Raw genomic sequence first — 24,402 nt, forward strand, 5'->3', positions numbered from 1 at the left:
CCTGGTTTTGATGGGAATGCTGTAGCTACAGAGGAGAGTGCTCTTGTGTTTTAAAAGTACAGACTAAGGGATTTAGGAATAATGGGCATCAAGTCTGCAACTTATTCTCAAGACACACACACACACTCCAATGGGAGGGAAGCCCACTTTGATCCCCACAAGACATTTAGCAATATCTGCAGACATTTTTGGTTGAAACAACTGGTGGTGGGTTGGGCAGTGGGGAGAAGGGTTGGAGTGGGAAGCAGGTTCTACTAGCATCTAATGGATAGAGGCCAGTTACTAAATATCCTCCAATTTACTAGGGCCAACACCACAAGTAAGATTTATTGAGTCCAAAACATCCACAGTACCAAGCCTAAGAAAAGCCCAATAGGTAGGAAGGCTTGCCACCACAAGCCACCTCTTCACTAGGAAATGAGGTCATTAGTGTCTTTAAATCTAATCAGATTAGAGAAGACCCAGATACTCCCAGTGACCTATCAGCTACATGAAGGTGTTTCTATTATAATGGAGAACTGGAAAACGGGAACAACGGCTGAGAACATTTTCTACACCCAGCTACTTACCACCCCCCCCTTCCTTCTCCTCTGGAGATTTGGGGTAACCTACATAAAAATTCCTTTGAGAATTGAGCTTATCTATTTTTTTGCACAGACAACATGAATCCTAATTTTTATATATAAAACACCTATCATTTCCACTGTATTAATTTACACATATGTTTTAACTAAATGCTTAAAATTTTGATCCACTTATTTCCTCTATTCCTTTATACTCATCAAAACTCTATAGGTAAAATTTCCCTTATTTCTGTTTCTCAATGGCTCTCTCCTTTTTAACAACTCTGAAGTAGTCTTTTAGTGTCCTGAAGGTAAATGGATGACCTATTTCCTATGAGCTATTTTATACCATTTAACTTCTTGTTGCTCTCTTCCTGAAGTAAGCTTCTAAATCCTTTACCTAGATATTTTTATAAGAGTACGTAACTTCCATGGGATCTAAAACATTTTTATTATTTTTATTAAGGTACAATAATGATCAAAGTTTCTTTTTGAAAACTGCTGCTCCACCTAAATAGTACTAATATATGTGAAGAAATTCTGACACAATCCCACTTAAAATAAAGAGGGTTTCAGCAAATATTTCAGTAGGCTGTTAAAAAAGGAAATCAAAACACTTACTGAAGTTAAGCCTCTTCAGGGAATAAAATGTTATTTAGGACTATTGTTTTTAGGTGTGCTTCACCCATATTACATTTTTCAAATGAGTTCAATTTCATAAGTTCTTTTGGTTTTATAAATTAACAAACACTTTCTGAATTTTTCTCAGATACTATCCATCAACAGTAAATAGGTCTTCAGCCTACTAGGTTATATGACCCGATTTACTTTAGGCCAGATTCCTTCATAATCAGGTCAAGTACGTATACACTGCTGCCTTCTAAGCCACATTAGTAGCAAAGAAATGACTCCAATATTAAAATTAAAACTAAGTTAAAAACCTGAACACAAATGAGTAAAAATGACTGCAAATGAATATCAAATTAACAAAAGCACACAAGATAAAATTACTTCAAAATTTGGGAACACATTACTATGACTTCATCCTTAGTGAAATAATCTAAAGACCACAAGAACTGGAAAAATCTTAAACTTCACTCAATGTACTTATTTTTCATAATAATACTAGTATCGCCATTTTAAAAATAACATATACTGTAAGAATAAAGCACGTAAACTAAGTACAAACTTTCATAATCTTACATCTGAAATGAAAACTATTAACATGAACTCATAGTTTATTTTTTCTACATGTTTCATAGCTCCATTCAACAAAAGAAACTATAAGAAACAAATACAGCCAGCATTCAGATCTGGGTTTCTAAATACTATACCCATACAAAAAGAACCAAGGATCCTTGCATAAATGGATGATTCTGTGACTAAAACAGGTAAAATATAAGAGGAGTCTCAGGGGCGCCTGGGTGGCTTAGTCAGTTGAGTGTCCAACTCATGGCTTTGGCTCAGGTCATAATTTCATGATTCAGGAGTTTGAGGCCTGTGTTGGGCTCTGTGCCTCTAGTGCAGATGCTTGGGATTCTCTCTCTCTGCCCCTCTGGCACTCTCGCAAAATAAATACATAAACTTAAAAAAAAAAAAAAAACAAGATGAATCTCAAGTCATCTCTTGTGCAGGAAGGGAAGTACTCAAAGATGATGGGGTTGGGACTCCTGGCTGGCTCAGTCAGTGGAGCATGCGACTCTTGATGCTGAGGTTGTGAGACTGAGCCTCACATTAGGTGTAGAGGTTACTTTTAAAAATAAAATAAAATCGTAAAAATAAAATAAAATAAAAAGATGATGGGGTTATAGCAAAAGGACACAAGAGATACCTTGAAATGGTTCACACTGGCCAAATCTATTGTAAATACATTTAATAAGTAAAAGTTATTGAGTCTTCTCTGCTGTCAGCACAGAGCCCACTTTGGATCCTCTGTCTCCCTCTCTCTCTGCCCCTCCCCTGCTTGCTCACTCACTCTCAAAAACAAATAAACGATTAAAAAAATAAATAAAATTCTTTTAAAAAATTGAGGGGCGCCTGAGTGGCTCAGTCGGTTAAGTGCGACTTCGGCTCAGGTCATGATCTCGCAGTTCATGAGTTCAAGCCCCACGTCGGGCTCTGTGCTGACAGCTGAGAGCCTAGAGCCTGCTTCAGATTCTGTGTCTCCCTCTCTCTCTGGCCCTCCCCTGCTCACAGTCTGTCTCTCAATAATAAATAAATGTTAAAAAAAATTTTTTTTTAAATTACTGAGTCTTGAGGCATGTAGGCAGTTTAATCAGTTAAGCGTCCAACTTCGGCTCAGGTCAGGATCTCGCAGAATGTGAGTTCAAGCCCTGCATCAGGCTCTCTGCTTTCAGTGAAGAGTCGACTTTGGATCCTCAGTCTCCCTCTCTCTCTGCCCTCCCCCACCATGCATGCACATGCGCTCTCTCTCAAAAATAAACAAACATTTAAAAAAAGTATTGAGCCTATAGGGTAGAAGAGAATGAGAGCAAAGGAGTAGGGAGAGGAGGAAGAACATTCTTTACAGAATTCCAGTTTTTAAATGCGGAAGAAACAGCAATTAGAAATCTCACCATTCTGCAACTATCAGTGTAATAAATGATGCAAGCAACAGTGGATGCTAAAATGATGAAGTGAAACATAATGGGGAACAGGATATTTGCATGGTGCCAAGGTGGCACCTAGAAACTTACTTCTAAATTATTACTAAATTATAAAAGGAAAAATATGCCTTTATTGGAGAGCTGGTGATCACAACCTTCATTTGGTGGTCAAACAATATTAAGAGTAGAATAACTAGGTGTTATGTAGCTTCTGACGTAAAGCAGCATACACAATTATCACTTTGACTTATTCTTGTCAAAATGTTTAACCCAAACCTAATCAAACTTACAGAATTCCAGTGGTCTATGCAACTATGCTACTTTAATATAGTGGAGTAATGACTTAAAAGACATCACCAGAGGAAAAATCATATAAATTCTGAATGTGGAACATTCTGTAAGAAAAATAACATGAATTCGTTAAAATAAAATCAGTGCCACAAGAATTTTTAAAAGATGATGGGACTGTTTAAGACTCAAGAAATATTAACAACTAAAAAATTATGGTTTGAGGGAAAAAGAAAAACTAAAAGACAATCAGGAGATAGCTGGAGAAAATGAAATACAGGCTAGATATCAGATAATATCAAAGAATTTCTAATTTTTAAAAAGTTCATTAGAGAGAGAACACGCAAGTGCAAGCAGAGAGAGGGAGAGAAAATCCCAACCAGGCTCTGCACAGTCAGCGTGCAGAGCAGGCCTTGAATTCACAAACCACAGTATCAGGATCTCAGCTGAAATCGAGAGTTGGATGCTTAAAAGACTGAGCCACCCAGGCAATGCAAAGAATTGCTAATTTTTTCAAGTACTGTACTCATATCACCACAGTTGAATATGAGATTGTCCTTTTTCTTTAAAAATGTATGCCATCTATAACTCCACAACTTTCAAATAAGACAAAAAAGTTACACATACATTTATATACGGTAGGGGAGGAGATCATGTATATGCAACTGAGTCAAGATATTAACTGGGAATCAATCTAGATAGAGGATGTGGGTATTCATCATACTGCTTTCACATTTTCTAAATATTTTGACTTTTCATAATAAAAAGTCTAGAGGGAGGAAAATAAAGTAGAATGCCATAAATCGGCAGTTCTCAAAACATGTGCTAGGCATCCACGAAACTCAACCATTTTCACAACAATAAGATGTTATTTGCCTTTTTCACTGTCTAGTCATTCATGAGGACAGTGAGAAAACAATAGTAAACAACAGGTAAAGCTGTTGGAGTCTTAGCATGAATCTAGATAGGGGCTCCAAACTGTGTAAGCAGTCATATTCTTTACTGCCAGATACTTCGTAGTTTAAAAATAAAATGCAGTTTCATATAAGAAAAAGCTTCTGATGAAGGATTCTTTTTTAGAGTTGGGGAGGGGCATAAAGTGAGGGAGAGAGAGAATGCCAAGCAGGCTCCACACTCAGTGCAGAGCCCGATAATGGGCTCAATCTCACAATCCTGAGATCATGACCAGAGCCAAAATCAAGAGTTGGACACTTAAACCAACTGAGCCACCCAGGCACCTCTGGATCACCATTCTCTATCTGAAAAACTAATTGACAAACTATGCTTACAGGTCTGTAATACAGACTTGGTATTAGGCACACATTTTCTCAAATATGAACAAAGTGGACCTATCACTGTCAGTCATTCACCCTGAAGTATTTTCTGCCAATGAAAAAATTTCAACTTTTAAGCAACTAAAATTTTAGACCTTTTACCTACCACTATGAAACTGATAGCTTCCCAATACTTAAGACTTCTGATGACTTTGGCAGTGATACTGTGATTTTGATACCATATAACGAGTTGTGTCACCATTTGAAAGATCTGCACATAAATCAGTGTAACCAGTATTTTCCAAATGACCAATGGATGATGTATGTGTATGTACGTGTAAAAATTCCATTCAAAGTGAAGACAAAAAAAAAAGTGAAAGACCGACAGATTTCAATGTGACAATATGAAAAGTTCATTGGCATGTTTTTAAATTCCAAACTGCAACTAATCTTTAAGAAACTCCTATTTGTTGAGTCTTGGTATCTTATGGAAGAACAACATTCACAATTACCTGAAAAGGCTATTAAAAATACTTATCTGTGTGAGGCTGGATTTTCTTCATATATTTCAACCAAAACAGCATTAATGAAATATATTGAATGCAGGGGCTATGAGAATCCAGCTGTCTTTCATTAAGCCAAACTTTAAAAACGATTTGCAAAAAATGTAAAACAATGTTATTTTTCTCACTTTGAGAAAGTAATTTTCATAAAATGTTATACTAACATGTAATGGGTTGTCATTTTAAGTGAATTATTAATATGTATTTTTGAAATGTTTTCACTTATAATTTGATACTGATCTGCACATATAATCAAAAGGTCTTTAAAAAAAAAAAGTTCTTTGTGATTCTCAGTAAATTTTTTAAGATTATAAAGTAATCCTGAGACCAAAGAAGTTGATAACTATTGCTCTGGAATTAACACATGCCATGCACAATTTCATACAAACCAAAAGCGGCACCTAAGCATTAATGACTATAGTCTATATATTCCATACAGACTATATTCCACACTGCCCTGGCCCCTGGGCTCTAGCCCCAGAGCAAAGCTCTGAAGTTTTAAGTTTATTGATATTAGCACCGGGGCGCCTGGGTGCTCAGTTGGTTAAGCATCCGACTTGGGTTCAGGTCATGATCTTACAGTCTGTGAGTTCGAGCCCCGCGTCGGGCTCTGTGCTAAGAGCTCAGAGCCTGGAGCCTGTTTCCGATTCTGTGTCTCCCTCTCTCTCTGCCCCTCCCCGACTCGTGCTCTGTCTCTTAATGTCTCAAAAATAAAGATAAACATTAAAAAAGATTAAAGAAATAACTCGAGTTCAAAAAAAATTAAATTAAAAAAATTAGCATCAAGCACTTTTTTTTTTTTCTGGTGAGGGGTTGGTCACATGAAGGGGTACAAAAGTATAGCATAATTACTTTGAAAAGATTCCCAATTAGCTCTTTACAGAGGTAAAAGAATAAAAATAAAATGAGGCCGTAAGACTTGGCTTTACTCATTCTTGAGCTACTCAAAAGCAGTTCTATCTGCAAAAGATGTTGACAACTTGCAACTTTCAACAACAAAACAAAGAACAAGTTATATAAGGAATTTTTTATTGAACAGGTAAAGTCAAGCAAATTATTCTGAATACCCATGCTGGACCATATTAAATGACTTACATAATGCATAAGAATGAAGTTGGACACCCCCCCCACACCCAAAGAATGAAGTTGGACCCTTAACTTACACCATATACAAAAATTAACTCACAATGGATCAAAGACCTAAAACTATAAAATTCTTAGGAGAAAACATAAAGGAAAAGTCATGCATCTGATTTGGCAATCACATTCTGGCAGCAAAAGAAAAAGCAAATTGGGACTTTACTGAAATTAAAAACTTGTGCATCAAAGCACACTATCAAGAGAATGAAGGGACAAGTCACAGAATGAAGGATCTATGTGCAAATTATTTATCTGAGATTAATATCTAGACTACATAAAGAACTATTAACAACAACAACAAAAAAAACTCAATTCAAACATGCACAAAGGAGCATCTGGGTGGCTCAGTCAGTTAAGCACCCAACTCTTGATTTCAGCTCAGGTCATGATCTCACGGTTCATGAGTTCTGATGTGTCACTGCAGAGCCTGCTTGGAAGTCTCTCTCCCTCTCTCTCTCTGCCCCTACCCTACATGCTCCCTTTCTCTTTCTCTCTCTCTCTCTCAGAATAAATAAACTTAAAAAATTTTTTTAATTAAAAAAAAATTTAAGGAAAAAAATCAGGGGTGAGAGGCATTAAGGAGGATACTTGGGATGAGCACTGGGTATTATTATATGTAAGTGACGAATCACTAAATTCTATTCCTGAAATTATTACTGCACTGTATGTTAACTAATTTGGATTTAAATTTTAAAAAATGTTAGGGGCTCCTGGGTGCCTCAGTCGGTTAAGCGTCTGACTTCAGCTCAGGTCATTATCTCACATTCCGTGAGTTGGAGCCCCACGTCAGACTCTGTGCAGACAGCTCAGAGCCTGGAGCCTGCTTCAGATTCTGTGTCTCCCCCTCTCTCTGCTCTTCCCCTGCTCATGCTCTGTCTCTGTCTCAAAAATAAATAAAAACATTAAAAAATGTTAATGAACAATTTTGTAAGATTTAAAAAAAAAATCAAACATGCACAAAGGACTTAAAAAGATATTTCTCCAAAAAAGATATACAAATGACCACTCAGTACCACAAAAAGATGCTCAACATCACTAGTCAGGGAAATGCAAATCAAACCATTAGATACCATTTCTCACCCATTAGAATAGCTATTATAAAAAAAAAAAAGAAAGAAAGAAAAAATAGCTATTATCAGAAAAAAGGGGGGAGCACATGGGTGGCTCAGGTGGTTGGGCATCTGACTCTTGATTTCAGCTCAGGTCTTGATCTCAGGGTGTGAGTTCAAGGCCCGCATTGGGCTCTGCACTGGGCGTGAAGGTGAAAACAACCCTAGTGTCCACCAACAGATGAATAAACACAATGTGATAAATACGAAATGTTCCTCTAAGAGAAAGAAGACAGGGAAAGAGGGAGAAGGCCATGTGACGGAGACAGACAATGGAGTTATGCAGCACAAGCCAAGAAACACCTGGAGCCACCAGAAGCTGGAAGAGGCAAGGACAAATAACCCCCTTAGTGTCTTTTAGAAAGCAAGACCCTCCCAACATCTTAATTTTGGATTTCTAGCATGCAGAACTGTGACAGAATAAACATGTTTTAAGCCAGCCAGTTTATGGCTTAAAACTAATACAAACAGTAACCTTCAATATATTTATATCACATAATAGAGGAGTTGTACCAGTGGATGGCAGAGTCTGGTCTTCTCTTCAATAAAATATCCTTGAAAAACAACAACAAATGTAGTATATACATAAAATGGAATGTTCTTCCACCATAAAAAAGGACTGAAATTCTGATATGTGCTACAATATGGATGGACCCTAACATTATGCTTAGTGAAATAAGCCAGACACAGATAGGTAAGAATTGTAAGATTCCACTCATACGAGATAACCAGAATAGGCAAATTCATACAGACAAAAAGTAGAATAGTGTTTACCACAGGCTGGGAGGACAAAGGGGGAGTTATTGTTTAATGGGTAGAGTTTTTGCTATGATGAAATGTTTTGGATATAGATAACGGGATGGTTACAAAAACACTGTGAATGTATTTAACGTTACTGAATTGTACATATAATAAAAATTATGCTAAGTATGTATTTTACCACACTTCAAAAAAATGCTTACAATTTTTTTAAAAATTGACTTACATCCTTTGAACCCAAAATTCGTTAGTAATTTTCAGATTAAAAAATCCAGAACAGAGTCCTCCAATAATATATAAATAATACAAATCACTGATAATGCTTTACTTACCCGTTTGGGACCACTAAAAATCTTTCTGGTGTTTTCTTTTGATTTATCTCCTTGTTTATTTGGGGGCTTCTTCACACTTTCAGGCACACCAGGCAAATCCTCTGTAAAATCCAAGTTTTCTGAAATGGTAATCAAAACTAGCTAGCTTTCCAATATTTCAAATTATCTACCAAACAACCTATGAACATTTGGGGAGTGGCATTTTGCAGGGTAAAAGAATACAGGAATAAAAGCACCATTCAGTTGACAAAATATCCCTAACGATAATAAGTCTCATTTTGCCATTCTCACCCTCTTGCTTGCCGACCCCAACTTTAGAAGAAAATCAGAAACCAAGTTAGTATGTATGTGCTTCAGTTTTATTTTCTGTAAATGGCAAAACCGATTCTTTTCTAAAATAACTGCTGGGTATCTAGGGACACTGACATTGGGCATTCTAGTTTATATATACACACAGTTATCTACCTTTAACATTTTTCTAGAGCTTAAGTATACTGAATCATGCTGGCCTTCAAAGAATGTCTGCTTGCACCCACAAAAGTCATATTAAAAAAAAAAAAAAGACAGCTATTTTTGGCAAAAGATATAAAATGACCTAGTACAATGTAGCTCAGTGATTTGTGGGTCTTCATACAAAAATAACCAAATAATTAGATAAATTCCTAAGCCGTTAAATTTCTTCTAGCCTAAACAAAAAAGTAAAATAGGAAGACTTTTCACTATCACTAGCCCAACCATTAAAAATGTTCGCTGTTTCACGGGGCACCTGGGTGGCTCAGTCAGGTAAGTATCCGACTTCGGCTCAGGACACGCTCTCAACCGTTTATAAGTTCGAGCCCCGCATTGGGTTCTGTGCAGCTCAGAGCCTGGCGTCTGCTTCAGATTCTGTGTACCCCTCTCTCTGCCCCTTCCCTGCTCATGCTCTGTCTTTCTCTTCCAAAAATAAACAAAACATTAAAAAAATTTTTTTTAAATGTTTGCTATTTCATACATCAGTTGAAGACCCTGGATGTATCAAATGGTCTCTAATTTTTTAATTTTATTTGGTAGTAATATGAAAGAAGTTTTTGAAAGGGAGCCTGATGATCTCACATTTCAAAGCTTAAAAAGTTACATTACCCCAAAATGTAAATTTCAGCCAGAGGTTTTTCAATTGCTGATCAAAATAACTTGCTACCAAAGTTAGAAGAAAGAGCTAAGTAAACTGCGGGAAGAAAGGAGCTCAGGTTTTGTGCATGATTACTATCATCCTCCTGACCAAGCAACCCTAAGCTGTCTGCCCAGTCATCTCATGTGACTAGCAAGGATGCTGCAAATTTCAATTCTCCAGAAGAGATTCAAGACAACACTGGCTGAATTGATAACCCCCTTATTTATTTATTAATTTTTACAGTTAGAGGAGTAAGGAGTGAGCCCTTAGGGACTATTCTTATATGCCTCTAGTTTTGAAGAGTGACTCTAATCTAACAAAACTATTTTTAGGCCAAATAAAGCAAAACATTAGGTAGTCTCAAGTATGACTTATATTGTACACAAGAATCTATATATAAGAATACTATTAGAATTCTAATTCACCATAATGACACTTCTTATATGACTTAACAGACAAAAACGTTATTTAACAAGTAAAGCGATACAGAGAAACTATGTATTTGGTTAAATATATATATATATAGCCCCTGGATCCCAAAGGCTTTTGCTTACTCTTCCTCACTCAACAATCAATCTACTTCACTAAGCCCTTGTCAGGTAGTGACTTAATTATAGCGAAGCTAACCTACTTGTGTTGGTCTCTCACAGTAGAAACTATCAACTCCTTGAGAGCCTCCAGTCATTACTGGCTCTACTATCTTAAGAGACAAATTAAATTTTCACTGGTAAGAGTGAATAAATACTTTACTAGCACTTTTCAATTTTATTAAATCAACTCAAGAGGATGATTTTTAAGATTAACATTTACCTTTTAACTTTAAACTTAAGATTTCTTGACAATGTTTTAAAACATTAGTTTAATTTTGAGCCAACTACAAATGCTTTTAATCAATTTTAATTTTCTAATATTTCCCTCATTACAAACCATCTATTATCTATGTAGTTCTAAATGTCCAAAATCTACCAAGTCCCCAACTGCATTTGGATTTTCAAAGTTGAAACATCAAGATGTCTAATATCCCTGTACACACACTTTAAAATTCTCAAGTGCTAAAGGCAAAATTAAAACACAAAATTAAAAGACCCAATCTATAAATTGATCCTTACAATGTGGAACTTGATTATGAACATTTAAAACACTGTACCTCTGGATAAGGTACAATCTGTGGTTCTAAATAATACTTCTATTAAAATTAAACATAACAAATTAAAATTAAGTACCTAAGCAGAAACTCAGTAGCTGTTGACTTAAACTTAAAATGCATTTACTTGTAATAATTTTTTTAAGTCTTACCTGCATTATTAGTACTAGACTGACTGTCCTGGGAATTATCACTGTTTTCAGGAGGAGGCTGCAAGGAGGGTGATGGAGCTGTTTTAGTTCTTTTTTTGCTTGTCTTTCTTTCCACTTGACAGTCATCTTCATCATCATCTTCACTTTCACTGAGATCATCAAAGCCAAAATACTTAATTTTGTAATTAGAACTCCCAGAACCTCCTTCATCACCTCCTGTCTCATCATGATCTTCAAAACCAAAAAATTCAAGTTTAACATCCTTTTTGGATTTAGTATTACTAGGTCGAAATCTGGTAGTGGTCTTAGAAGTCGCAATATCTGCCTTTTTTCTTAGACGGCCAGCTTCTCCCAAATCTGCAGGGGTTGATGCAGTGAACTCATCCATGCTACGTTCCATAGTATCCTGTATGGTAACATTACAAACTGACAAGCAAGATGGATGTAAAACAGTGTAATCTCTAGTCCGTCCAACCGTCCCTCTAAAACTGGTCCCAGAACTTACACTGCCTTTCTTTGCCTGATTCAGGCCATCTTTACTTGATTCACTGTTTGCTTTGGCTAAGGCCTGACTGGTGCCGTCCATTAGCTTATCAAAATTTGATGCTCCTTGTGAGGATTTTGCTTTATTCGCCCTACAGTACGTCCTACAGTTGCTTGGCCTAAGAACACTTTGCACGATGTCTTCTTCAATGGCTTCATTTAGATTTTCCAACCGGTTTTTAAAATCTTCATCCTTCATCTCCAAAAGAGGATCACTATCCAAACCTAAAATACAATCTTCTGATCTGATATCTTCAAAATCATTATCCCATTCATACAAACCAGTTCTTACAGATCCCTTGATGGAAGATATTTCTGATGGAGATTCTGACCTTTTTCCAAGTTGGGAGTTCCAAGTATCATTTGTTTCCTTGATTTCATCAGCTTTGTATCCAGAAGCTACTGTTGTTTCTGCATTGGATTTCTTAGTACTGTCTTCAGCATTTTTGTAAATATGGTGACTATTCTTTTCATATTCTTCACTAAAATTCTCCACTTTATCTATAAAAATTAAAAATAAGTCAAGGATAAAAATTTAAGTGACATCAATGTAAAATTTAACAAATAATGATATCTGGCTAAGAGCACAGAATCAGTCTTGAAATAACTGCAATAAGGTTAAACTGTAAAGAAATTAATGAATGTTTACATATTTGACATTTCCCCTTCCACCTTTTAGTATAGAGCTCTTATGCCTTTTAGTGACCTCTCCCTAGTCATTCAAGTCCCTTAAAATTGTTATCCTTAATTCAAGAGATTTCGACAGCGTTAAGCAACTAGATCAATTCAGAATTAAAGGACTCAGCAAACCTTCTTGGAGATTATTATGGGTTTTTCAAATAAAAATGCTTAAACTAAAATTTATTTAGTAGAATCTAAACAGTGTAACACAATAAATGAAAACATTCCAGCAGTTTATTTCTCTGGTGTAGGGCTGCCCATAAGGTATGCCAGCTCTGTCTAGAAACCCATCTCAGGGTCAGGTTTCTTTCTCTAATTCTGTTTCCATTCTTTCTCCTAACCCTAAAAGCCATATAACTTCAAAGATTTTTTTTCTTAACAGCTGCTCTGGTGCCTAAGTGACTACAGTGGCTATCTATGCATATCCGCAAGTAGTAAATCTTACAGTTACTATTCATTTTGTACTTGGGCAATTCATTTTTACTATCTTTAATTTCTATCATCATAAACATTTTTTGTTAGCCTTTCTAAAAACAAGATGAAAATATGACTCAAACTGGTATTATGATTAATTCTCCCAGAACTTAGCAGTAGAAAAACAACGGCAAAATGTTTATGCCAAACTTATTGTTTATACTTAAAAAGTGCACTTACATTTAAGAAAAGCCAAATTACAGATCCCAATTAACAAACCATCAAATATAGGCAAAGGGATGATTACATGAATTCAATGCACAATTTTTAATACTACCCAATGGCTTTAAATCTAATTTAACTTGTTAGATTAATATTTACTTACCTTTAGAAGGGACCTAATACCTGTTTTATTCTTATATATTTTCCAGCAGAAAGCAAGGAACTATAGTTTTCATAATCTCAGAAGTACCAATCACTAAGCCTAAGATACTGAAAAGTTGAAAATTAAAAGGTGACTCTGACATCTGAGTCAAGCAAAGTCAAGTCTAAATCAAACCAGAAGAAATACCACCACAGCTTTTACTAACAAGTGGAAAGAGTAGGGGTAGCTGAGTCTGGAGACTGGTTGCCCTGGTTAAGCGAGCTCTTCAGAGCTCAGGCAAGATCCCTAACTTGAGGAGTTTTCCTGAGGGCTTCAATTTCCTCATCTGTTCAGAAGGGAAGTCACTGACCTAGGCTACTTTACAGCCTTACCGAAGGAATTATTTCCTAATGAATACATTATGGGAGTGCTTAGTATGTTTAGCTTCACAAAGGTCTGTGAGATGTCATTAAATGTATTATCACATCACTTTTGCCACTGCATAGCATTCTACCATCTTAATGCCAAATTTTATGTAGGCTGTTTCTAATTGTTTTATGTAATAAATATCCTTCTGACTAAAAAACAAAGAACAGCATTTACATGAACAATGAATGTCAGTATCCCTATTTGTAAAAACTACTACTTCGGGAAGGACCTGGGTGGCTCAGTCAGTTAAGCATACGACTTTGGCTCAGGTCATGATCTCACAGTTTCTAAGTTCAAGTCCCACATCAGGCTCTGTACTGACAGCACAGAACCTGCTTCCGAGCCTCTGTCTCCCTCTCTCTCTCTGCCCCTCCCTCCCCCAAAATAAACAAACATTAAAACAAATAAAATAAAACAAATTAAAAAAGAAAGAAAGAAAGAAAACTACTACTTCAGGGCACCTGGGTGGTTCAGTCAGTTAAGGTTAAGCATCCAACTTCGGCTCAGGTCATGATCTCGAGTTTGAGCTCTATGTTGGTCTCTGTGCTGACAGCTCAGAGCCTGGAGCCTGCTTCTGTGTCTCCCTCTCTCTCTGCCCCTCCTCTGCTCATGCTCTGTCTCTCTCTCTCTCTCTCAAAAATAATCAAAACATTAAAAATTAAAAAAGAAACTACTTCAAGTTTCACTTTCATTACTCCCATTTCTCCTAAAATCAGAGAAAATACATGTTGTCATGTTATGTTACTATTCTTAGAAATAAGCCATCTTTCCTATGTCTAACTTTGTTGTGTGCTTATTATATAAATCTACTTTAAGTACAAAGTAATAAAGAGCCCTACAGAAAATATTCTCATTAAAAGTTGTAACTAAAAGTTACATTAGCAAGTATAATCAACTCATCTATTCAATTGTATAGCAAAAACAACCCTACAGATGAATTATTAAAATACATTACCTGTTTTTAAATTTCTAAACATACATTACCAACAGAGTTCTGCATAATAAATGCTGTCCAAGTTCTCCACAAGAGTATTCTAATATATAAAATAAACACCTTCCCTTCATCATTTAGCTCTGCAACAAGTATTTACAACTATATCTTTAGAAGAGAGAGCAAGGCTATCTTATCCTAAAATGCAGAACAATTACTTTCAACTGCTTTCCTCCCTCAAATATCCCAGCTTCTCTGTCACATAAACTCATTTGGTATCTTAACACATCAAGTGTTTAAAAAAAAAAAAAAAAGTAAATAAATATCAGTTATTTTCTTCCAGAGAAGCTATGCATTACTCTGTTTTAATCTAAATTGACTATATAAACAGAAACATGTTCCTAGCTAAGACAGGTTTAGGAGTTCAATGAACGTGTGCCAATTCTGCCACTTTCTGGCTAAAACGAGGCCTTAAGAAGATCAGGCTATTTCTTCAGCAAAAAATTAACAAAATATTTCTGAAGGGCAGGTTGAAGAGATAAGTATATTTTACAGGTTATACAACATCACATAGACGCAAATTAACATAGCTATTACCACTCTGCCATAATACAGGACGTATTTTTAATAATCTTTTAGCAAGATTTTTCTTAGTGGGCTCTAACCTGTAAGTTCATCAATTCTCCTTTATGCGCCCTGTGTCTACCAGCTTCATGCAAGGAATCCAAAACTACATTCTAAGTCCTACTGTTCCTCAAGCTAAGTTGAAGACTGGATGTATAGAAAGTTCTTAATTTAAAACTTAGCCCAGCACTATCCGCTATCAGATACTTAATAAATGTCTCTTAACATCATTTGATTTTAACATTTTCTTATTTAAGTAATCTCTAACCCACCATGGGGCTCAAACTCACAAACCCAAGATCAAAAGTTGTACAGTCTTCTGACTGAGCCAGCCAGGTGCCCCAACATCACTAGATTCTAGCATCACTAGTTACTCAATCTTTAGTACGTTAGCTAACATATAAAAGAGGGAATTTATCGTAATGAAGGAAACACATGACAAGCATGATGTTAAACAACATAGCTAAGCCAGTAACTAGATGTGCAAAAGTTTGGCAAGCTGTATTATCTCTCTAGGCCTCATACTGCTTATCTAAAACACAGAAAGCAATGGCACATAAAAGATTAATTAAATGCCCACTATTCCCTTGAGGATTCTTAATTTTGAAAGGAAATGGATGATTCCCTTAGCAACAGAAACACAAACATTATCAGTCCTTAAAATACTAGGAGTATACATAGTTTTGTAAAGAAAAATAAATAGGTGGGGTAACAAGTCTTCTGTGAATGAAGGATACTCCTTGAAGTATTTAAAAAATTGGTAAGTTTGATCAGAGATTTATGAATGGGTTTCACAGTTTCTTCACATTTTGTGAAACTGTATGAAAATGTGCACACATTTCTCAGGGAGAGTATGCATAGTTTCAGCAAATTTTCAAACTAAAAAATATTTTTACTGGCTTAAAAGAGAGAAGGAGCAAAATATATGCAGGACATCAGTGTATATTGATTGTGGAATTTCAAATCTCTATGGGAAAGATGGATTATTCAATAAAGGTACTGGAATATCTGAGGTAAATAAAGTTGGATTTTTACCTCAAGTATTAAAATATATCCTGGATTAATCAAAGACTTACATACAGAAAATGAAACTATACAGGGGCGCCTGGGTGGCGCAGTCGGTTAAGCGTCCGACTTCAGCCAGGTCACGATCTCGCGGTCCGGGAGTTCGAGCCCCGCGTCAGGCTCTGGGCTGATGGCTCAGAGCCTGGAGCCTGTTTCCGATTCTGTGTCTCCCTCTCTCTCTGCCCCTCCCTCGTTCATGCTCTGTCTCTCTCTGTCCCAAAAATAAATAAAAACGTTAAAAAAAAAATTTTTAAAAAAATGAAACTATACATATATTATAAAAGAGAATTTTAAAAAATACATTACACTGGAATGGGGAAATTCTCAGATACAAAGCCTATAATCCATATTAATTTACACAAAATCTAAAATTTCAGCATGTTAAAGTTAAAAGAAACAGTAAAATGTGAAAAACCTAACTGCAACTAGTATTACCAAAAAAGAGGTAAATTTCCTTCACTTAACAAGAGTTCTTACCTATCCAGATGCATTAGAGACGTACATATGGGGGTAAATGCAAAGTTTTTAGAATACAGGAGTGTATCTTTAGGACCTCAGGTGGGTTAAGTTTTTTTAAACCAGATACAAAAAGCACTAACCATAAAGGAAAAGAAAGAAATTTCACCAAAATTAAATCTGTCCATAAAACAATACTATTTAAGAACTACCAAACTAGAGTGGAGGGTATTGAGACTATATAAAGAATGCATATAACGAATAAAAAGATGTCTAATTAAAACATGATCAAGAGACCTGACAACTCACTCAAAAAGAAAGGATATTCAATAAACATATAAAATACATTAAAAGATGCCTAATTCATTAGCAAATTAAAACCATAGTAAGATACCACAACACAACCATCAAAAGAGCTAAAATTCACAATATCAAGTATTGTGGGGAAGGTAAAGCAGCTTCAACTGGTGGTAGAGGAAACTGAACTTTGGCATTATCTATAAAAACTAAACAGAACACTTATGACACAACAATTTCATTTCAAAGTACTTACCAAATAGATACTCGTGCAAACATACACCAAAAGATGTATTCAGCTGAACCATATGAAATCTCCGTTTTAAAAATAATCAACTAATAGCAATTCCACATGGTTCAGCATAACAGAACTATGCCCATAGCAACATCATTCTAAAACAATGAGATCTAAATATTCATTAACAGGACAGTCAATAAAGTGGTCTGCTCATACAAAGAAATTCTACAGAGTAGTAAAAACCAAACTACATTTCTAGGGCAACTGGGTGGCTCAGTTAGTTAACCCTGACTCTTGATTTCAGCTCAGGTCATGATCTCAGGGTTTGTGAGATCGAGCCCTGCATCAGGCTCTGTGCTGACAACACAGAGCCTGCATGGGATTCTCTCTCTCTCTCTCTCTGCCCCTCCCCAGCTTGTGCACACAAGCTCTCTCTCAAAATAAATGTTTTCAAAAATGTACATGTCAAATAGACTTACCCTTGAAGCAAGCAGTTTTATTTACACGCATTTACTCTAAAGTAAGTATGAAATTAACATAAGTAACAAGGAAACTCACAACTTTGTTTCCTGGTTTTTGCTTTCATACACAATATGAACACCTACCAATAAAGAACTTAAAGTATCATACAGCCACATATCTAAATACTATGTAGCTATTTACAAAGAATGAGGCAGATCTGTGTTATGTAGAGATAAGGTCATTGTTAAGGATGGGATGAGGGACAAGACTTTCCTATCTCTTGAATTGCCTACAGTCTGAGAATAGTCTGTTCATACGCTTAAAACATAATAAAAACTGCCAAAGATACATATTAAGTACCTTAAAGAGTAACAATGGTATTGCAGTTACCTTTTTTGGAATCCTTATCCTTTAAAGAATTCTATCTATGTATGAAATATAATGTCTGGAATTTGCTTCAAAATAAGGGAGACTTTAAAAAGGAGAGTAGATAGGAGCGCACGAGTGGCTCAGCGGTTAAGCATCCAACTTTGGCTCAAGTCATGGTCTTTGGTTCATGAGTTCGAGTCCCTCATTAGGCTCTGCTGACAACTCAGAGGCTGGAGCCTGCTTCAGATTCTGTGTCTCCCTCTCTCTCTGGCCCTCCCCTCCTGGCACTCTGTCTCTCTCAAAAATAAATAAACATTAAAAAAAAAAGAGTATATAAGAATAAAAATTAAACAAGACTGACCATGAATTAATGTTTACTGAAGCTAGATACATACAGATATACACGTGTGTAACTGTATGCTAGTATGTATATACGTACTAACAACATATATACTTCTTTCACCCTTTTAAGAAAGTGAATATATTTCCTTTCACTTTCACCAAAGCCATCAACACAGATGAGGAAAAACAGGCCCAGCGAGGCTCATGACATGAACAGTTACCAATTAAACAAATGGCCAAAACACCCCATAAAAAGATCCACCCTGAGTTCTATTACATTTTACTACCTTTGGTAGCAGCTAAAAATTGAAATACTAAAGCAGATAAACCATCATAATCCACATTAATAGAAGAGATCCAGATAAAGAAGTTAAACATCTAATGTTTGGACAAATGTGTATCACATGATTTGCTGAAGGTTAAATTTAAACAAAACCTTTGACTTTTGACAAAGACAACTGTACAGATAAAGAGGCTTTGGAAACGATTACTGACTAAATACAGGTGAGGTAACTAGAAAAGTTAATTTGGGCAGTAAGGGGTACCTCCATCATATGCAAGCTGCCTTTAAATATCAGACTGGTTGTCATGAGAAGAGGGAACAAACGTATTCAATGCATAAAAATCATTCAATTCAATGAAACTATAAGGAATAATGAGCAAAAATACTAAAGATCAATTAGAACTGCCCAACAACGGAATACCTAGGGAAGAAGTGTACTCCCTTGCCATAAAAGAAGTATTTGATAAAACGGGACTTGATTAAAATCAGTTAACTTCTGCTCTGCAGAAGACACTGTTAAAACAATGCAAAGACAAGCCACAGACTCAAGAGAAAACGTCTGCAATAAATATACTTGATAAAAGACCTTTATATAAAATATATAAAGAACTCTTAAAGTTCAATGAGAAAATAAGCAATCCAATTAAAAATGAGCAAAAAAATGTGAACAGGTATCTGCCAAGAAACTATACTGACATCAAATAAGCACATGAAAAATGCTCATCATTAGTCATTAGGGAAATGCAAAAAGCTAATAATTTCCTTAATATATTAAAAATTCTTGGGTGCCTGAGTGGCTCTCAGTTGGTTAAGTGCCTGACTCTTGATTTCAGCCCAGGTCATGATGCATGACCTTGGTTCATGAGTTCAAGCCCCACATTGGGCCCTGCTTGGGATTCTCTCTCCCCTCTCTCTCTGCCTCCACCACGCTCATGCACTCTCTAAATAAACTTAAAAATTTTTCTTTAGGGGCGCCTGGGTGGCGCAGTCAGTTAAGCGTCTGACTTCAGCCAGGTCACGATCTCGCGGTTCCGGAGTTTGAGCCCCGCGTCAGGCTCTGGGCTGATGGCTCAGAGCCTGGAGCCTGTTTCCGATTCTGTGTCTCCCTCTCTCTCTGCCCCTCCCCCGTTCATGCTCTGTCTCTCTCTGTCCCAAAAATAAATAAAAACGTTGAAAAAAAAATTAAAAAAATTTTTTTCTTTAATTAAAATAAATTCGTACACATTAGTAAGTCCAACATCTCACACAAACACAAAAAAGCTGGAGACAGACAATTTATAGAAAAAGAAACAGAAATGAATTAATAACTTATGAAAAGATACTTTATTTCATACACAATTAAAAATCAAAGTACAGGGGCGCCTGGGTGGCGCAGTCGGTTAAGCGTCCGACTTCAGCCAGGTCACGATCTCGCGGTCCGGGAGTTCGAGCCCCGCGTCAGGCTCTGGGCTGATGGCTCAGAGCCTGGAGCCTGTTTCCGATTCTGTGTCTCCCTCTCTCTCTGCCCCTCCCCCATTCATGCTCTGTCTCTCTCTATCCCAAAAATAAATAAACGTTGAAAAAAAAAAAAATCAAAGTACAAAAAAGGGGCACATGGGTGGTTCAGTCAGTTGACCATCTGACTTCAGCTCAGGTCATGATCTCCCAGTTCATGAGTTCCAGCCCCACACTGGGCTCTCTGTCAGGTTGTCAGTGCAGAGCCCGCCTCTGGATTCTCTGTCCCCTCCGCCCCCCCCGCCCCGCTCCTTCCCTGCCTGCACTCCCCCCCAAAATATATATATATATATATATACACACACACACACACACACACACACGCACGCACACATAAATAATCAAAGTACAAAAAAAAAAATCAAAGTACAGGGGTGCCTGGCTGGCTCAGTCAGTGGAGCATACAACTCAATCTCAGCGTTGTGAGTTCGAACCCCACATTGGATGTATGGATTACTTAAAAATAAAAAATAATAAATTTTTAAAAATCAAAAACTAAAAAAGTACCCAATGTTATATGTTCATTATTTCTCAATAAAGCTGATGGGGGGGGGGGGGGGGCAACGAAATAAAACCAGGCTGAACTATACCTATACTTACTTAGCCCTCAGTATGTGCCTGGTACTGTTATACTTTCTGCATCTTAATTCATTTGATTTCACAGTAACCTTTTGAGGTAGGTACTACTACCAGTTCATATGCTTTTATCACAATTTCAACACCCAGAAAGCTCTGAAAACTAAGTTTTTTCATAATACATTCTGAAGCAAAACCTGACCTCACCTAAGTGAGGCTATTTAGAGTATCCTACTTAGAAATGTATTTTCTTTTTCTGAACAAACACTGATTAGAATGCTGCCTCAGACTACGATGGGGTATTGATGTAAAATATACACATTTTCTGTTTGCCAAATTAATCCTGAATTCCAAAGCAAATCTGGTCCCAAAGGTTTCAGATAAAGAAATGTGAACCTGCATCCCATTATGCAGATAAAGGATAACAGACATAAGTTACTGTCTGACAGTCACACAGTTATTAAGTGGTATTTGAAAAATAAAGCAACTTAAAAAGAAAACAAAAATACCGGAAGAAACCCAAAAGTCTCACATCAACAGAAACCATTTAAGGAATTTATAGCACATACAGAAATGGACATGACCATGCAGCAGCATTTTAAATTAAAAAGGGGGGGCACCTGGGTGGCTCAGTTGGTTAAGCATCCGACTTGGTTTCCGCTCAGGTCATGGTCCTGTGGTTTGCATGTTCAAGCCCCACATCAGTCTCTGCACTAAGTGTGGAGCCTGCTTGGGATTCTCTCTCTCTCCTTTTCTCTGTACCTAGCCCCTGCATGTGTGCATGCTTTCTCTCTCTCAAAATAAATAAACTTAAAATAAAATAAAAAGGGAGGGAGGCCAGAAAGAACATTTTTATATACTGCCATAGAATTATCCCCAAAATATATTAAGAGAAAGAGCAAGGTACAAAATGGCATGTTAACATTTGTGAATTTAAATACACACACCCATAACTACTTTTATTGATTCTATGTGCACAGTATTTGTAGGAAGGATTGAAACAAAAAATAAATGGTCACTCCAGGGAGAACTGGGGTGACGGGAAAAGGGCTGGGAACCTTTCAACCATTACCATGCACAAATAAATTTTGATTTGAAATTTTTAAAAAGATGTACAAATTCTAAAATGAAAAAAATTAAACTCTCCAAATAAACAGCATTCGTTCAGCTAGGCAAAAAGCCCAAAGTTTTATAGAAGGATAAGGCAAAAAAAAAAAAAAAAGGCGCCACACATCTACTTGGAAATTTGACAACATCAACTGAAAATCTGAATGTATACACCCTGGGGCACCTGGGTAGCTCAGTCGGTTGAATGTCTGACTTCAGCACAGGTCATGATCTCACAGTTCATGGGTTCAAGCCCCACGCTGGGCTTTGTGCTGACAGTGCAGAGCCTGCTTCAGATTCTGTCTCCCTCTCTCTCTGCCCCTCACCAATTCATGGTCTCTTTCAAAAATAAACATTAAAAAAATTTCTTTTAATGCATACAACATCTTCTACCACTATACTGAGACATTATGCTCAAAAACACAAGTAGGGAGATGTTCAATATAGCAATTATTTGTAATAGCGAAGAACTAGAAATAGTCAAAGTATCCCTAACAGGCTAATTTTAAAGTATAGTACACTCATACAATGGAAAACATGGAACTGCTACAAAAGAACAAGTAAATCTGTAAGTACTGATAAGTGTACATCTGAGAGATTTTCCCTTAAGTGTTCTGCAAGGCACAATACACTATATATATAGAGAGTGTGTATACACGTACACTCTCTCTCCATATATATGTATATATACGTATAATATGTATACATGTATTTATATATATGTATCATGCTCCCATTTGTGTGTGCCTGCATGTTTAAGAAACATTGATTCATATGCTAAGCATACTGAAGATTGTGAAACCCTATATAAGAAACTGTCAACAGCATTTGCTTCTGTGGAAAGGAATGTATTTTTTTCACCATCAGTCAATAAAAATATGTGGCTATTTATCAGAGGTATCTAAAAAGCCAAAGGAAAAATGGCACATCTTCAGTGGATCAATTTTACTTAAAGATTTGAATGGTAAAAGGCGTTAAAAAAAAAAAAAAAGCGCTTTAACTGGTAATTTAAGACATCTTTATATTTTGGGAAGGGAAACAACCAAAAATGAACTACTGGGGCACCTCATCAAAATAAAAAGCTTCTGCACAACAAAGGGAACAATCAGCAAAACTAAAAGGCAACTAACAGAATGGATAAGGTATTTGCAAATGACATATCAGATAAAGGGTTAGTATACAAAATCTATAGAAAAAATCAAACTCAATATCCAAAAAACAATTCAATGAAGACATGGGCAAAATACATGAATAGACACTTCTCCAAAGACATGGCCAACCAACACATGAAAAAACACTCAACATCACTCATCATCAGGGAAATACAAATTAAAACCACAATGAGATACCACTTCACACCAGTCAGAATGGCTAAAATAAACAACACAGGCAACAACAGATGTTGGTGAGGATGCAGAGAAAGATCTCTTTTGCACTGCTGGTGGAAACACAAACTGGTGCAGCCACTCTGGAAAACAGTATAGAGATCCCTCAAAAAATTAAAAATAGAACTACCCTACGACCCAGCAATTACACTACTAGGTATTTATCCAAGGAATACAGGTGTGCTGTTTCAAAGGAGCACATGCACCCCAATGTTCATAGCAGCTGACAATAGCCAAAGTATGGAAAGAGCCCAAACATCCATCAATGGATGAACGGATAAAGAAGATATGGTATGTATCTACAATGGAGTATTACTCAACAACCAAAAAGAATGAAATCTTGCCATTTGCAACTACGTGGATGGAACTAGAGGGTATCATACTAACCGAAATTAGCCAGTCAGAGAAAGACAAGTATCATATGACTTCACTCATATGAGGAATTTAAGATACAAAACAGATGAACATAAGGGAAGGGAAGCAGAAGTAATATTAAAACAAGGAGGGGGGCAAAACATAAGAGACTCTTAAATACAGAGAACTGAGGCTTGCTGGAGGGGTTACGGGTGGGGAATGGGCTAAATGGGTAAGGGGCACTGGGGAGGACACTTGTTGGGATGATCACTGGGTGTTGTACATAGGGGATGAATCACTGGAATCTACTCCTGAAATCATTATAGCACTATATGCTAACTTGGATGTAAATTAAAAAATAAATAAATAAATTTAAAAATAGTTTTTAAAAAAACAAGAAAAAGACACCTTTATCTTTTATAAAGTATACCAAAAGACCAAAGTTACATGTAATTTAAAAGATAAAGCCATAGGGACGCCTGGGTGGCGCAGTCGGTTAAGCGTCCGACTTCAGCCAGGTCACGATCTCGCGGTCCGTGAGTTCGAGCCCCGCGTCAGGCTCTGGGCTGATGGCTCGGAGCCTGCAGCCTGTTTCCAATTCTGTGTCTCCCTCTCTCTCTGCCCCTCCCCCGTTCATGCTCTGTCTCTCTCTGTCCCAAAAATAAATAAAAAACGTTGAAAAAAAATTAAAAAAAAAAAGATAAAGCCATAAAAAAAAAAAAGATAAAACAGTAAATATCAAACAGCTTTCAAAAGTGCTATTCAGCTGGGCCCACTACACAGATAGTCCAAATCACAGAGCAGTACTGGTCAATTTAACCTTCCCACATGCCCCATCAACATTACCTATGGAAAGCCTTAACTATGACAACCTACCAGCAATTAAGGAGCCTGTTCACTCCAGTGGC

At 36.6% G+C, this 24,402-nt stretch overlaps 1 protein-coding gene across 2 annotated transcripts in view; it reads right to left on the reverse strand.

The window, feature by feature from the left end:
• Positions 1–24,402, reverse strand: part of WAPL (WAPL cohesin release factor) — a 92,636-nt gene that overhangs the window by 50,620 nt on the left and 17,614 nt on the right. Inside the window, exons 3-4 of one of the 2 annotated variants that reach the window (XM_040485623.1) lie at positions 11,081–12,124; positions 8,635–8,735 (exon numbers count right to left, since the gene is read on the reverse strand). In XM_040485623.1, the coding sequence (XP_040341557.1) occupies positions 8,635–8,735; positions 11,081–12,124 (1,145 nt within the window). Of the gene's footprint in view, positions 1–8,634; positions 8,754–11,080; positions 12,125–24,402 lie in introns of both variants that reach the window. The other variant, XM_040485622.1, reaches the window with a different exon arrangement.

Source organism: Herpailurus yagouaroundi, unplaced genomic scaffold, assembly GCF_014898765.1.
Source record: "Herpailurus yagouaroundi ecotype Mexico unplaced genomic scaffold, PumYag 163, whole genome shotgun sequence".
NCBI classification, from domain to species: domain Eukaryota; kingdom Metazoa; phylum Chordata; class Mammalia; order Carnivora; family Felidae; genus Herpailurus; species Herpailurus yagouaroundi.